The sequence below is a fragment of the Astyanax mexicanus genome, chromosome 11 (assembly GCF_023375975.1).
Source record: "Astyanax mexicanus isolate ESR-SI-001 chromosome 11, AstMex3_surface, whole genome shotgun sequence".
Classification (NCBI taxonomy): Eukaryota; Metazoa; Chordata; class Actinopteri; order Characiformes; family Acestrorhamphidae; genus Astyanax; species Astyanax mexicanus.
In genome coordinates, this window is record NC_064418.1 from 8703065 (window position 1) to 8719180 (window position 16116).

The window sequence follows — 16116 nt, forward strand, 5'->3', positions numbered from 1 at the left end:
CTTTGATGTTGAAGTGATGTCTCAATGCTGAGATTTTTTGATATTTTTTTTTTTGGGAGGGAGCAGAGTGTTCTGTGTTTTCTTTTTTGTTCTGTTGTTTTGTGGAACGAGCGCGAGGTGATGAGCCTCTGTCCTTTTCTCATTAAAGGAGAAAACCAGTGTGAAAAAGACTTGGGTTGTAGTGAAACATGATAACGAGTATGAACTTGTGTTAAATAGCTCACCTTCATTCACCCCCAACATTTGCAAATATAGCCAATACATTTAGCTGGTGCTCCCAACTTACAGGCTCACAATGTTGGTGACAGAGGCTTAGAGTTGCCCATATGCAAAGAAATTCACTATTTTTTTAAACCATTAACAAGTAGCTCAAAGTAGCTCCACACTTCTTCATTAGTGGAATAATGAGGGGCCTGACATTTAAATCGAGACACTGAAAACCTTGAAAGTGTACAGATAGTTATTAATTATTATATAGATATTAATAACACTGTGTAAATACAAACAGTACTTTCAGCTAGTTCTCCAGGTACCACCATCTTGACATTAAGTCATGATTATTTGACTGACGAGCAGAAACAAATAGGTGGGATAGAGGAGACCAGGATGTAAAATAAATTCTGTGTGGAAATGAAGGAGTTTCAGCTGTTGCTGAAAATATCTCTATAATGTGGCGCTGAGTGGTCCAACGGTCTAAAGCGCTGCCACTCATGCAGCTTTGCCATCCAGCTTCCGGCGCTCAGAGGGAGCAAAATTGGCCCTGCTCCCTCCGGGTGGGTAGATGGCACTCTCTCCCCACATCACTCCCAGGGTGATGTCCGCAGCACAGGGCGTCTGTGAGCTGATGTATCAGAACCAATTCGCTGCATCAGCAGCAGCTCGGAAAGAAGCGGTGGCTGACTACACATGTACCGGAGGAAGCATGTGTTGGGGCAACACTAGTGATAGGGGGAGTCCTGATGAGTGGGTTGGATAATTGGCCGTGTAAATTGGGGAGAAAATGGGAAAAAATTATATTATATAAATAATATTATAAAAAATATATATCTCTATAATATTCAATTAATTTGCAATCTGTTTCCCTATTCGAATTATTCAATCCTCATCAGTCGATTATCGTGACTTGAATTTAAGAACTACCTAAAGGTACTGTGTGTATAAACACAAGTGAAAGTGAACAACTAGTTTATTAAAAAAAAGTTTTTTCTTAAAATTCTACCAGTGAAGTCTGGATCTACTTTGATTTTGTTAATGGTGTAAAAATTGTGATTTCTTTCCATAGGCAAAGCAATTTAAGCCTGTTAGTTAAAAAAAACGCCTAAAGACGCTGTATTTTGGAATACTTGGTGTGAAAGTAAGTGGGCTATTTGACAAATTTTGTTTATACTCATCACCATGTTTCACTACTACACAACTTCACAACTTAACACCAGAATTTTCCTTTGACCCTTTCATTCTTCCTCTTCTAGATTCTGCAATGAGAAGGTATCATGTCCTCAGCCCATCTTCTGGTCGTCATGGTCACCCTGGTCCAAGTGCAGCGCTGAGTGTGGAGGAGGAGTGCACTCTCGCTCCAGGAACTGCGAGAACGGAAACAGCTGTCCGGGCTGCGCACTGGTGCGTTTTTTTCTCTCTCTCACACACACACACACACACACACACAAACACACACACACACACACACACACAGATGCTCTCTCTCGCTCTTGCTGTCCCCTAGGGCTCAGCTTGCTCGGACTCTGTCCGTCTATGATAACCCAGCGGCTTCACTCTCAGGGGAGCTGGTCTGATCTGAGTTGAGCTCAACACCCGACACACTGCTCAATTCCGTACAGGCATACAGCAACTGCTACATTTACAAGGACATGCTGCAATCCTGACATCTACACTACAGCTCAAAAGTTTAAAATCCTGCTCTCCAGAAGTGTCAAACCACATCTACAGATAAACGATACATTACGATACATTATATTATATAGTATTTTGCGGACACATGTATCCAAAGAGACTTTTATATAGGCTGGTTTATATTTCTGCTATATTTGCCTGTGCGTAGCCTGTGCGAGCTCCCTATGCAGCAGAGCACATTTATACTTTGGTGTTAGTGCGTTCACATCTCTGCATCGCGCTGCAGTTTAATTTAATGTAATAAACTTTTCAGAGAACCATTTAAGCTTTATTAGTGTTAATACAGAGTTATATACTATATATAAATATAATAAGTATATAAACACAGAGACCATAATAAGTATTTATATATAGATAATTATATAAGCAAAATAACAGAAAACATTGGGGGCAGACACAAAAACTAAGAGAAAACAAAAAATGGAAAGAGGAAAAAGACAAAATAAATAAAAAAAGAAAGAAATAGCTATGGGGCTCCGAGTGGTCCAGCAGTGCTGCCACTATGATCAGGAGATCGCTGGTTTGAATCCAGTTCATGCAGCTTGCCATCAGCTACCGGAGCGTCAAGAGAGCACAATTTGCCTTACCCTCTCTGGGTGGGTAGGTGGCACTCTCTCCCCACATCACTCCAAAGGGTGATGTCGCTCAGCACAAGGCGTCTGTGAGCTGATGTAGAATCAGAACCGGAGAGTCCTAATGAGTGGGTTGGATAATTGGCCATGTAAATTGGGGAGAAAATGGGATAAATAAATAAAAAATTATATATAAACAGCTTCGAAAAAGTACAAAAAAAAAAATGGCAAAAAAGTTTTTGTCTTGTATGTAGGAAAAAACAGTTATAATAAATAATTATCTGAAAGTAAGCTGCTGGAAGCTGTTGAATGTAAAAGACAGAAGAGAAGAGATGATAAATGGAGCTGCAGACTGTTATAAAATTAGAAATGAGCTGTATGACATTAAGCTCTATGAAAATGAACTTCATAAAAGCACTATATTAAAATGATTGTACAGTCCCTTTCAAAGCTGCACTGCACAAGAGACTGCACTGAATGTATTTCCAGTCAAAATGGCCTTTAAAGTACAAGTCATTCATATTTCATGAGATGTTTCTGAGGATATTAGATGTTAGAGATTGTGTAAAGGAAGCGGGAAATCAAACCCTTTAACTGCGAGAAGTGAGTAAACAGGCAGTGGAGCTGTGTCTAATTAGCATATCAATAGCAGCATCTACACAAGCATTGCATAAACCGGCAGAAAAAAAATCACTTCTGATTGGTTCCTAGACCTTCGTGAGTAATAATATAAAAATATTTTTTAAAATTAATAGAATTAAACACATTATTTGGAAAGAAGTAAAACTACAGGAATACTACACTTCCTGAAAACTCTATTGTCCTGCATAAGAAGGTGCAGTTTCTGAATTGTGTAAATTAATCTAAAAAATTAATCATTTATCATTTATTATAAGTTGTTTTGTAAATGCATCTAAACACGTTACAATAACTTTTGTAGTGTTGTTTATATTTTTTCTGCATTCGCTGCATTTATTGTAAGTTATACAATAAAAAAGCAATGATTTAAACGTTTTAAAAAAGAGTCAGGCCGCAGTCCCAGAGGAGCGTACTGAACACAGCGCGTCCTGAAGAATGCCACAGCGATCGCCTGCACTCAGTAATTAATCATGAGCTGGAAGTGCTGCTTGCTATGCAGTTGTGCTTTATTTACAGTGTGACTGATTCAGGCTCTCACACCCTCTCAGGAGTCAGCAATTAATTCACATCTAATTGACTTTATTAAAACTCAAATCAAGTTTCCTCGCAAAGGAGCTGAAACACCTCCCTGGAGTGCATGGAAATGAGCCGTCAAGTCGTCCCTGTTCCTGCAGGTGACGCAGCAAAGCTCAGCTGCTTCCTGTACAGCGTTCACCGTTCTTTTAAAATAAGTACAGAGACTCATTATTTGAGGGAGTTTAGATGAAATTTTAGTCTATCTTTACTCTATCTTTAACTCTTACTCTATATCTCTGTCTTTATCTCTCTTTATCTATCTCTCTTTACCACTCTCTCTGTCTGTCTTTATCTCTGTGCTTATCTCTCTTTTTACTTCTCTTTCTGTCTTTATCTCTAACTTTATCTCTCTCTCTCTGTCTTTATCTCTAACTTTATCTCTCTCTCTGTCTTTATCTCTAACTTTATCTCTCTCTCTCTGTCTTTATCTCTAACTTTATCTCTCTCTCTCTGTCTTTATCTCTAACTTTATCTCTCTCTGTCTTTATCTCTAACTTTATCTCTCTCTGTCTTTATCTCTAACTTTATCTTTCTGTCTTTATCTTTAACTTTATCTCTCTCTGTCTTTATCTCTAACTTTATCTCTCTCTCTGTCTTTATCTCTAACTTTATCTCTCTCTCTGTCTTTATCTCTAACTTTATCTCTCTGTCTTTATCTCTAATTTTATCTTTCTGTCTGTCTTTTTCTTTATCTTCATATTTTTCTGTCTTTATCACCCTTTCTTTTATCTCCCACTGTCTTTGTGTTTATCTCTCTTTATCTCTCTCTTTATGTCTCTCTGTCTTTATCTCTCTTTCTTTGTCTTTCTGTATCTCTCTTTCTCTCTCTCTCTCTCTCTCATCTTTATCTTTTTCTGTCTTTATTGACCTCTCTTTTATCTCTCACTGTCTTCTCACTGTATTTATCTCGCTCTTTCTCTGTCTCTCTCTTTATCTTTATCTCTCTCTGTTTTTGTCTTCATCTGTATTTCTCTTATCTCTCTCCGTCTTTGACTTTATCTCTCTTTATCTCTCTCTTTATGTCTCTCTGTCTTAATCTCTCTAATCTCTCTGTCTTTGTCTTTGTCTTTCTGTATCTCTGTCTCTCTCTCTCTCTGCAGGAGTATCAGGCCTGTAATCTGGAGTCGTGTCCGGAGGCGAGGAGGAATACGCCATGGACTCCGTGGGTGCCGGTGAATATAACTCAGGGTGGAGCGCGGCAGGAGCAAAGAGTGCGCTACATCTGCAGGGCACAGCTAGCCGACCCACACGAGCTGCAGCTGGGCAAACGCAAAGTGGAGACACGCTTCTGCCCCAACGACGGCACGGTCGCCTGCGAAACGGACTGTAAGTACAGCTACTAAACACCACACAGCAACGTTCTTACCATTACAACTAAACAATGATATGTAATGCCAATTACAGTACACAGTAAAAGTTTATGGATTTAAGGATAGTTTATTGTTAACATAGTAGAGAAAAGACAATTTGGAGCATTTTTGTTGGTCCATTCATCATGACAGTTTGATAAAACTTAAAAAACACAGTTGCCATATTAAAAAACTATCAAAAAGTTGTTAAAAAAGAAGTCTTTTAAAATAATTCGTTTTATATTCAAGTAATCTGTCACCTTTTAAATATGGCCCCTAAATTTTACTATAGTGCACCAACATATTTAATGTCAAAACACAGTCAAAACGCTATCAAAACAATATCATAAGTAGGGGAAAAAGTATGAAATCGACAATATGCATTACATTTTTAATAGCTGGTCCTTGCTTTGATTCCGTCTATGTTACGGTTTGGGGTTGGTGGTGGAGCCATATGCAGCAAGATTGAATTTGAATTACATATATTTATAATTTCTGTATGTATATGTATTAATTAACTTAAATCTCTCTCCATAGAGGAGAATGGAAAATGAGTGGGAAAAAAAAAAGGCGGGAAACAGAAGAAAGGAAATACCACTCTTGACAAATACAATCAAAAGACGGATTTTAGCTCACAAAAAAACAAACTAAAGCACGAACAAATTATCTGCCTAATTAAATTATACAGATGCCTTTAGTTTTGCCCTTGTCTTAGGTTTCTTTTATGACTTTATTTTTCTTTTTTTCCTATATCTTGTTTTCTCGCTTTTCTTTTTTCTCCTCTTTCTTTTCTACCCTCTGTTACCAGTCACTCCTCTACAAAGGTGCGACAGAGAGTTGTGTTTTGACTGGGGTTTATAAAGAGTGCTACACAGGTGCAGCTTGTTAGTGCTGATTACCGGGATCACTTGGGATTCTGGGAGTTGTAGTTTTGAGACCCAACTCCACCATTTCTCCCACTATGTCTGCCAGCCCTCCTGCAGCACTGCCCATCACAGTCTACTAATTTAACACAACTGATTTGGTTAATCAAGCTTTTGGAAGCGTCTGAATGGATGAGTCAGGTGGTTGTAATTAGTGCGTCTGTAAAACTCTGCTGGATAATCACCAGGAGCAAAACAAATTAAGAATCAGTTAATTGTACTTTATTGCTGTGGATGCAGTCAAATTGTTTTATTCTATGTTAATAAACGTATTGATGCTTCTTATTTTCTCCAAATGTGCATTTCTTAAGCTTAATCATTATAGCGCAGTTGTTAATGTAACAAAATTCTAGTCTTTACCTGTAATTTGTATGCACTTTACTTCTAACCTTCTATATCACACTCATCAACAAGCCTGACCTTCATAAAGCAGAGGGAAGACGTAGTTTGCTGACGTCCTGCTTTTAAGATTTAAGACTGTTCTCTGGGGACCAGCGTTCCTAAACACTAATCATAATGCCCCTCTGAGCGCTAACATGCTAATGCTCCAGGGAGCTGCTGTGTTTTGGCATCACACACCTGACTTCAGCAAAATGCAGCGTGATGTGTGAATAGTGAACATGACTTCAATATGCTTTAGTCAGTGTTGCCTGAGGAAATTTAACAAGCAGTGGCGGTTCTAGACCATTTTAACTGGAGGGGTCAGTCTGGGTCAGTGTCTATGTTAGAGCGGCCAATTACTTTCTAGCTTACAGGGTTTTGGAGCATTAAGAAGAAAAATGTATGCGTTCAACATCATACATTTTATTTATACATGTTTCATTTACATTTTAAAATTTACAATCTGTATAATCTTAGTTCTATATTCGTCATCATGTCACACAAACATATTAACAAATTATCTACAAATTTCTAATTTCAGTGCTTTTTGCGATGATTTAAAATGTTATTTATCCCTTTTTTACAGTCTAATTTTAAATTGTCTTTAGCTGTCTTTTATGTCTTGTAGGTTTGTTTGCCTACTGAATTCTTACAGGTTATGTCATACAATCTTAGTTTACTCTCAAAAATGACTCTTGGCTATGGCGCAGTGTACACAGCTTGGGCGTAGGGCATGTATAGGCTGGGGCGTAGGTTTGACGCAAAAGTATAAAATGGTCTGAAGTGTAGACTACAATGTAGGGGGGATGTAGGATCCGTGGCTCTGTGGGGTACAAGTAGGCTGTGATGTAGGTTTAATGCAGTAGTATAAAAGGGTCCGAACCCTAGGGTATATTTAGGCTGCAATGTAGGGTAGATGTAGGGTCCGTGGCTACAGTGTAGGGTACAAGTAGGCTGTGACATAGGTTGGATGCAGTAGCATAAAATTGTCCGAACCCTAGGGTACAGCGCAGGGTACGCATAAGGTCTGGAGCTACATGTAGGGTCCACGGCTAAGGCATAGGGTACGCACAGGCTGGGACGTTGGTTTGATGCAGTAGTATGAAAAGGTCCAGACCCTAGGCAACGGTGTATGCATAGGCTATGGTGTAGGGTATGCATAGGCTATGGTGTAGGGTATGCGTAGGCTAAAGTGTAGGGTATGCGTAGGCTATGGCGTAGGGTATGCTTAGGCTAAAGTGTAGGGTATGCGTAGGCTAGGGCGTAGGGTATGCGTAGGCTAAAGATTAGGGTATGCGTAGGCTATGGCGTAGGGTATGTGTAGGCTAAAGTGTAGGGTATGTGTAGGCTAATATGTAGGGTATGCGTAGGCTACGGCTTAGGGTATGTGTAGGCTAAGATGTAGGGTATGCGTAGGCTAAGATGTAGGGTATGTGTAGGCTAAGATGTAGGATATGCGTAGGCTATGGCTTAGGGTATGTGTAGGCTATGACATAGGGTATGCATAGGCTAAAGTGTAGGGTATGCGTAGGCTACGGCATAGGGTATGCGTAGGCTAAAGTGTAGGGTATGTGTAGGCTATGGCGTAGAGTATGCTTAGGCTAAAATATAGGGTATGTGTAGGCTAAGACGTAGGGTATGTTTAGGCTAAGAAGTAGGGTATGTGTAGGCTAAGACGTAGGTTCCGCAACTATGGCATAGGCTACGGTGTAGGTTTAATACAGAAGTATGAAAGGGACCAAATAGAAAACTAATATTTACATAAGTGTCTTGCTTCGTTGTCGCATGTTTGCATAAGTGAAGAAATTCAGGCCTCATTAATGGGGGGCGTGGTGGGTCTAACGTGTTGTGGGAGTGGCACTGGCCCACGTTGCCTCTCCTAGACCTGCCAGTGTTATTTAGGCTCAGGCTCTTGTCCACCTTGTCGATGGTCAGCAGTCACAGTTCAGTAGTCGTGCAGTAGTCGTGCCCCCACATCGATTAACTGTAACTTCCTGTCAGAAGTGGCGTGAACTGGGCTGTACTTGAGGGTGAACATGGACTGCATTAGAAGAGGGAGCGCAGAGCCATACTAAAAGGATAGCTAACTGTGTAGGTGGTTGGACTCTGGCAGCTTGAGTGTTCTGTCAGGAAATGCAATAAAACAGCATGACGAGGTGTCCCAGCCAACCTTGAATCACTCATGAAAAGGCCAGCATGTTCTGAGCGCTGGCACGGCGCTATAAATTAGGGAAAAGTGCTATAGCAGTCCTCACACATTAGAAAGTGACAGTGAGAGAGTGAGAGTGAGAAAAGTAGCAGGAGACATCTCTAAAAATGCTACATCAGGATGAGAGAAGGTGTGGGTCTGGGGTATAATTTTCTTTTTTATATTTTAAAAGCAGTGTGGATCAGTGGGAGTTAGCTTAATGAATATTTTATGACTGTACACATTTATACTTTTTTATACACTTTTACTTAAAGAGTAAAAAGCTTAAGTTGATACTTCAACTTCTACAGAAGTATTGTAAACCCTAGAATCTATACTTCTACCTGAGCAATGAATGTCAATACTTTTTACACTTTGCTATAAATCAACTTGTGATTCAGATATTTTAAATTATTAAACTGAAAATTGGAAAAACTTGACATTTTAGCTCCATTCACAACTTTCAGTCATGTCTTATTTTTGCTGTATCCAAAAATTATATTAAACCAAAATCTGAATTATTTAAAGCATTGCACCCATAAAAATATGTGAAAAAAAGAAAAGAATTGTAAATCCAATATGAATTAAATCTTGAAATGCACACTCTGCGAGATGTTAATGATAATGATACAGTGTGTAGTTGTGGGATTGTATTACTGCATTGCTGGCCTGTTGAGTCATCAAGTTGCAGAAGCGTAATTAAGGTTTAATACTTGCTGCAGGCAAAGTGCCTTTGAAACATGTTCTCTGTGTTTTTGCAGCTTTAGTGGACGAGCTGCTGAGGACTCCCGGGGTGAGGCTGACGGGCTCCGGCTGGTCTTCGTGGGAGACGTGGTCAGCGTGCAGTCAGGACTGCGCTAAAGGCTACCGCAGCCGCAAACGCACCTGCACCAGCAGCGACGGCAAGACCACACCGGCCGCCTGCAGGGGCTCACCTGTGGAGTATCAGGACTGCAACCCCCAGCCATGCCCAGGTAACACACACAAACACACACACACACAGACACACACACACACAGACAAAGACACTTATACACTTATGCCAGGTTTACATTACACGACTGGTTGTGCTGTATTCGTCCTTCAGTTATTGAGACTTTCACACTATATTAAGCAATTGAGTAAAACCAAGAATTTATAAATGTCTGATCAATTTTTACTGAAATGTGTATTCATGTCCTAAACACAGAACTATATCAAATGTTTCAGCATCACGGACAGCACTTATTAAGGTTTAAGGCTCTACTTATAAAGCTTTAAAACTCAGTGCATTAGCTGCATCTCCAGGATCAGATTACCAACCAATCAGCTCACAGTAGTAGCAGGGATGCTAGTATCCTTACAGTCTTTACTGTTTGCTGTAGAACTGAAATATACAGGCACGCTTTCTTTTTGTGTTTTTAGTACTATAGATTATTATTGTACTTTCTAAAATTAATAGTCCTAACTATAGTTCTAAATAGTTAATTACTATTTGTAACTCAAGTTTGTATCTTTCAGCTTCATTCACCCACATTATTAGAGGACTCACTCATGGGCTCCCTCTAGAGTTTAACTTTAGTGTCATTTATTGATATAACAGGAAAACAGAAAGTGGTCAGACTCCCTATAAACGTTTTGCTCTGGACATGCAGGAAATAAGTACGAGATCGCATTGGCTGTAGGTAGTCGCTGTTCTTGACTCCCAGTCGCAGACTGGATCAGATATTAAACATGCTAGATATTTTCCATTCAATCCTTGGCGATCACTCAGCGGCAAACGGCTTTCAGCAAGTGCCGAGAGATTGCCGTTTTGCCTCCAAGCAGATTTTTTGTTGCTGTTCTACAGAAAACTGTCAGCGAATGAAAATCTGAGCTGAAATCGTGTAGAGTAAACCTGGTATTACACATTTACATATTCCTAGTAGATTCTTTCTGTCTTTCTGTCCATTTCTCTCGTTTTCTCTCTTTCCTTCTCACATACACAGACTAACCCACACATACACACACAGACACACACACACTCACCGTCCTCAGCGGGAAAACAGCTGCTGAGTCCATTAGAATGTGTCAAGTGGATTACTGATTTCATTAGCTAATGGATAGCCGAGATGTCCCAGTGGGGCCTGAGGCCTATGTTCAAAGCCTTTCTTGCCCTGGCAGAGCAATCACACACTTTTGCAGACATTCCGTAATTAACAAATCGAATGATTAATGCGACGTATCGGTCGGGAAAAGCCTGATAATTCTGTTGCTCCTTCGGTCACCAGATTTTGCGACTGGATTTTTCCTTCTTGTTATGGATGAATATCTCCAGGCTTGGCCTTGACCCATTTTAACACAACACGGATCTCTCTCCGACTGACAAAAACTCTGAAAGACGACTGTCTTTGTTAGAGTGACTCTCGGTCGCCTCCTAATGCGAGCGGCTTAGAGGAATTAAGCAAATAAGGCCAGTGTTTGATCTGAAGGCTAGTGGATGCCCTCTCAATCATATTAATAGCCGAGTGCCAGTGTTCTTCTTCTCGTTGTTGACAGGAGGAGAGAGAGTTAGTGCGAATGAGCGAAAAGTGAAGGAAGAAATGTACTTTCTCTGGTACTGTTCCTTCTGAACCAACACTTCTGATACCATGACTTGGGTTCACAGTTAGCACACCTGCAGTTCAGAGGGGAAACTGTGTTTACTGGTTAGTCATAATACTATACAAGTATTAGCTCACTCTCTGGTACACGCCACTGCACTGGTTTATACTCAGGTTTCTTGCACATGTGCATAACATGACACTGGAACTGAACTCTCATTGGCTGCACATCACTATTAGAGCACTGCTTCTGCCTGAGCCCAAACTCGCTTACATTAAATTAGTAAGTAAAGTGTTAAGCCTGACCTTTTAAAGAGGCACTAAAAACCCTAAAACATATTTTTTAATTAAAAGCTGATATGTGTTCATCTGAAGTAATAAAATATATCAGTTCTGCTTAAATTTTTTATAAAGCTTTCTTAAACTAAACAAAAAAAAAATCACGACGAAATTTTTTATCACGACAATTTCCCTCTCTGTAGCACCCTCTCAGGTTGAACTGTGCTTACAATGTGCACATCTTTTAATCAATAATAGCGTCCCCCTGGTGACATCCAAAAACTGCTCAGCTCAATCAGCTTTCCCGTCTGCCCCACCCCTAAACCCATACATCACCCAGTTCCCCCCTTTCAAACTACTCCTTCTATTTTTTTTAGCATTTTTTAGTCAGCTAAAATCCGGGGTTTTAGTTGCCCTTTAACTACAATTTTGAATTGTTTGTGCCTGTAATTCATCATTTCTGCCCCCGAAAATTTCCAAATTTCTTTAATTTCAAATAATTTTAAGCCAGAGCTGCATGATTGAAAGATCACAAAAATCATTTAAATTAATAACGCACGTCTACGTCACAGGTTTGGTCAGAAAGACCAAACTCTAATCACTACAGCGTTTAACCCTCAGCTCAGGTGTGTCTACAGCCACCCCTACACTCCCACACCTTCCTTTTTATTTGTTTGTCTGTGTGTGCGTGTGTGTGTGATATGTGTGTGCGACAACCTGCCGGACTCGCGGTGAGTTCGGCCACCCTGCAGTCACCCCGCCGATGGTCATGCCCCACTTCTCTTCTCTAATCCACTGGAGGAAATAGAGTTTTCTGCTGCAGGGAGATGGAAACAGCTCACTCCCCCCCTACAGCCACACACCCCATCCCTTTCTCTACACAGCATACACACACACACACACATTTACACACACACACATTCCTCACCCCCTTCCACCCACCGTTCCATCAATCTGATGAAACATCAGCGGAGGATTGCAGCAGCTTCTAATTGGAGAGGAAGTGCCAATAAAGCAGAAGCTTCTTCTTCACGGTGGGGTGAAGGTCTAAGCAGTGGCAGCAGTGTGTTGATGCACTAATGGTCAGGCTCAGGTGTGGACGCTGCCACAGGAGACTAATGAAGAGTGCTGGCCGGGCACCGAGAGCACCCCCTCGCTCCACTCTGCCTGAATGCCTGCATCTCCCAGTACATCCCACAGCAAATCATCTCCGTCATAGGAAAACCTTGTATCTCCTCAAATAGCAGATTTATAGAAAAAGTGTCTGTTGAAGGAAAAACTCCTGTATTTTTCAATCTAATATCTTAATTTGCTGAGCCTCTGTAGCACACAGTTCAGTACCATGGACAGTAAATTATGCCCCAGCACAAAAAACTAAAAACACACAGATAATTATAAATATATTTTTATTTTATTTATTTATTTTTATATGTTAATATTAATTCAAAATGTTATTTTTGGGCAGTGGAACACAGTTTACCTCTAGTACTAAGAACAAATAATTATGTACAGGCAAATTAAAGAAACTGAATAATAACTAAGTTAACCAGTTAATCAGCAAGCAAGTAGTAAATTATCACAACACCTCTTTGTATGTCAAAAGTTATTTGATGGTAACTAGTATCATGCCCCAGCAGTGAGTGAGGTTTTCAGTTTTTTGTCCATCTACCTGTGTAAAGGCCCTGTCCCACTGCGATTGCGTCTAAATATCCACTAAAGTACGTCCAAATTTCAGTGGACGCAGTTTAGTGGATATTTAGTGGATATTTAGACGCAATCTGGACGTAGTTTAGTGGATATTCCAAGTGGACGTAGTTTAGACATTGCCGTCCACTTTAGACGCAAAAGTGGTTTTGGTACGTCACAAAATTTTCGGAATAGACGGCGACTAATATGGACGTAATTTAGTGGATATTTAGACGCAGTACGGACATATTTTAGTGGATATTTGGACGGCACGCACAGGTGGACGTCGACGTCCATAAAAATATTTTTCTGGCGTTCATCGCTTTTCCACACTTTCCAAGATACCAGCCAAGAGGAAGGGTTCCGCTAAAGCCAGGCGGACACTGTGCGATTTTTGTAATCGGATGCGTTCTGGAGAGCTCACACTGCACGTTTCAATCGTTTGTCGTGTATGACCAACGCCTGCGATTCATCTGCACACACTGTACGGTCCGACTGACCTGCTGCGACGGGGGAGCTTACACTGCACGTCTAAACGCAGCCCGTAGGCGGAGCTTTCTTTGCGTACAAACTCTCGCTTCAACACATGTCACCTTGCAAAAGAAAGAGCTTAGCTTTGCTTATTTGTGCCCTGTTGTGCGCTGAAAGTCCACGGAAGAGACGTACATGGACTCGCAGGTGGCTGAGGCGACATGGACTCTACGGGTTGTCCGTTTTACAGAAGGAGAGCGCATAGAAAAATGACTGCGCGTCAGGCTGCAAAAGAAACACCAGCAGCTTAAATAAAATAAAATAATTTTATTTTTTATTCTGTTTATTGTTTATGTAAAAACTGGTTTTGCAACACTGAATATTAAACAAGCAATCGATTATTCACACTGGATAGGGACCCTCATTTACAGTGCCGCTGAGCATTAACAGTTTAAAAGGGATTAAAAAAATATATAAAAAATAGAAATAAAAACTGACATTTATTATAGACGAATAAAATATATACGTAAAAAAGGAAAAATAGGACCTTTTCAAAAGATCATAAAAATTGACATGAGGTAAAAAAATTATATCTTATGAAGATATATATTTAATGATTTGATTAATAAAAGAAGAAAAATAATTAAAATGAATAAATAAAAAATATAAAATATAAACTCATTAAAAATTCGTTTAAAATAACCCAGGCTTTCTGCAGAATAATCAAAGTTTCAGTTAGTTTCAGTTTCAAATCATGAAAACAGCTCACCAAAACCTCAAACTATTCTTTATATTTGACAATATTTACTTACAGGTCCTTTGCTTGTACTTACAGGCTCTTACTTATTTTTATTCAGCTGAACTGAGTTTTATATTATCTGTAGCCTCGCGCTGAATTCAGCTCCGCGCTGCGAAAGAGAGCGAGAGAGAGGCGCAGCGCATTTTGTCCGATTTATCTTGATTAATTATCAGTACATTTATTAGCTTTAGTAAGTTTAATAGCATTAATTTTACTACACTTCTCCGACCTTATTTATTAAAACGTTTATTTTAGAAGACAGAGGTTATTCTGCGCGCAATGCCGCGCGCTGCGCTAAGCTGGCTTTGCGTGGCTAATATTCTGGAGCTCTGGACGAGATTTTAATTAATAAATTAATATATTTATAATTTTATTAAATTTGCCCTGGCGAAAAGAAACGAATTATAAAATATAGCTTTATATTTCTGTGCATGTTTTAAGTTTTATATAATTGACGGGCAGCACCAGACGCTGACAATGTGCTTTGTTTTTCAGATATAATAGCAAAGTGAAATAAAATAAATTTGTGTTTGTCAAAGTTATTTTCTCTTTTAATTTATCTTTTCAAAAACTCCAGCTATTGACTGAGAATAAGCATCTGTTGAAATTATTAAACAGCAGAATGCCTGTGTCTGCTATATTAAGCTATAAGTCTGTGTACCGAACATAAATATAAATCCTTATAACTGACAGAAATAAATATGACTAATAATTATATATAGTTACTGTGCAGATTTTTGGGAAAACAGGTCGTGACGTTAAGAAATCGGCCCGCAAAACAGCTCACACTGTGAGACAAGCGACCAAAATTTCTGGCATGTCAGAAATCCCTGGTCGCGTCCGACTGCTCATTCGCAGCTCGTATGGGCAATTAATCGGACATCGCTTCCCCTCTCACACTGCACGACAAACGACGCACGATCAAGCTAAAATTCGGCCCGATCATGAAATTCAGTCGCATCCGACCAGATCAGGCTTAAAATCGGGCTAAAATCGCACAGTGTCCGCCTGCCGCCAAGCGATTTTCCGAGTAGGCAGTTCCAGCTCCCGAGGAACCAGCTCGAGCCCCCGAGGAACAAGCTCCAGCCCCCGAGGAACCAGCTCCAGCCCCCGAGGAACCAGCTCCAGCCCCCGAGGAACCAGCTCCAGCCCCCGAGGAACAAGCTCCAGCCCCCGAGGAACCAGCTCCAGCCCCCGAGGAACCAGCTCCAGCCCCCGAGGAACAAGCTCCAGCCCCCGAGGAACCAGCTCCAGCCCCCGAGGAACCAGCTCCAGCCCCCGAGGAACAAGCTCCAGCCCCCGAGGAACAAGCTCCAGCCCCCGAGGAACCAGCTCCAGCCCCCGAGGAACCAGCTCCAGCTGGAGAGTGGAGAAGTCGTGGAAGTGGAAGAGTGGAAGTCGACGTACAAATTTGGAAGTCGGCGTCCAACTTCACTTTAGACGGAATATGGACGTAATTTGGACGCAGTGCGTCCATTTGGACGCAGTGCGTCTATATTTTGGACGCAGCGCGTTCACTCAGTGGACGCAGTGTTTTCTGATAAATTTGGACGTACTTTAGTGGATATTTAGACGCAATCGCAGTGGGACAGGGCCTTAACATGGCTTAAATCACCCTAAATAAGTCAATCTATATAAGTCACTTTAAATAAGTCATTTTAGGTAAGTCACTCCTGATAAGTCAGTCTAGATAAGTTACTTTAGATAAGTCTCTACAGATAAGTCACTCAAGATAAGTCACTTTAGATAAGTCACATTAGATTAGTCACTTTAAATAAGTCACT

At 40.5% G+C, this 16116-nt stretch overlaps 1 protein-coding gene across 2 annotated transcripts in view; it reads left to right on the top strand.

Moving 5' to 3' along the window:
• The window catches only part of sema5ba (sema domain, seven thrombospondin repeats (type 1 and type 1-like), transmembrane domain (TM) and short cytoplasmic domain, (semaphorin) 5Ba), a 202990-nt gene that overhangs the window by 166640 nt on the left and 20234 nt on the right, over positions 1-16116 (top strand). For both annotated transcript variants that reach the window (XM_007227920.4, XM_049484739.1), the window contains exons 16-18: positions 1470-1617; positions 4796-5021; positions 9298-9510. In XM_007227920.4, coding sequence (XP_007227982.3) covers positions 1470-1617; positions 4796-5021; positions 9298-9510 — 587 coding nt within the window. The remainder of the gene's footprint in view (positions 1-1469; positions 1618-4795; positions 5022-9297; positions 9511-16116) is intronic.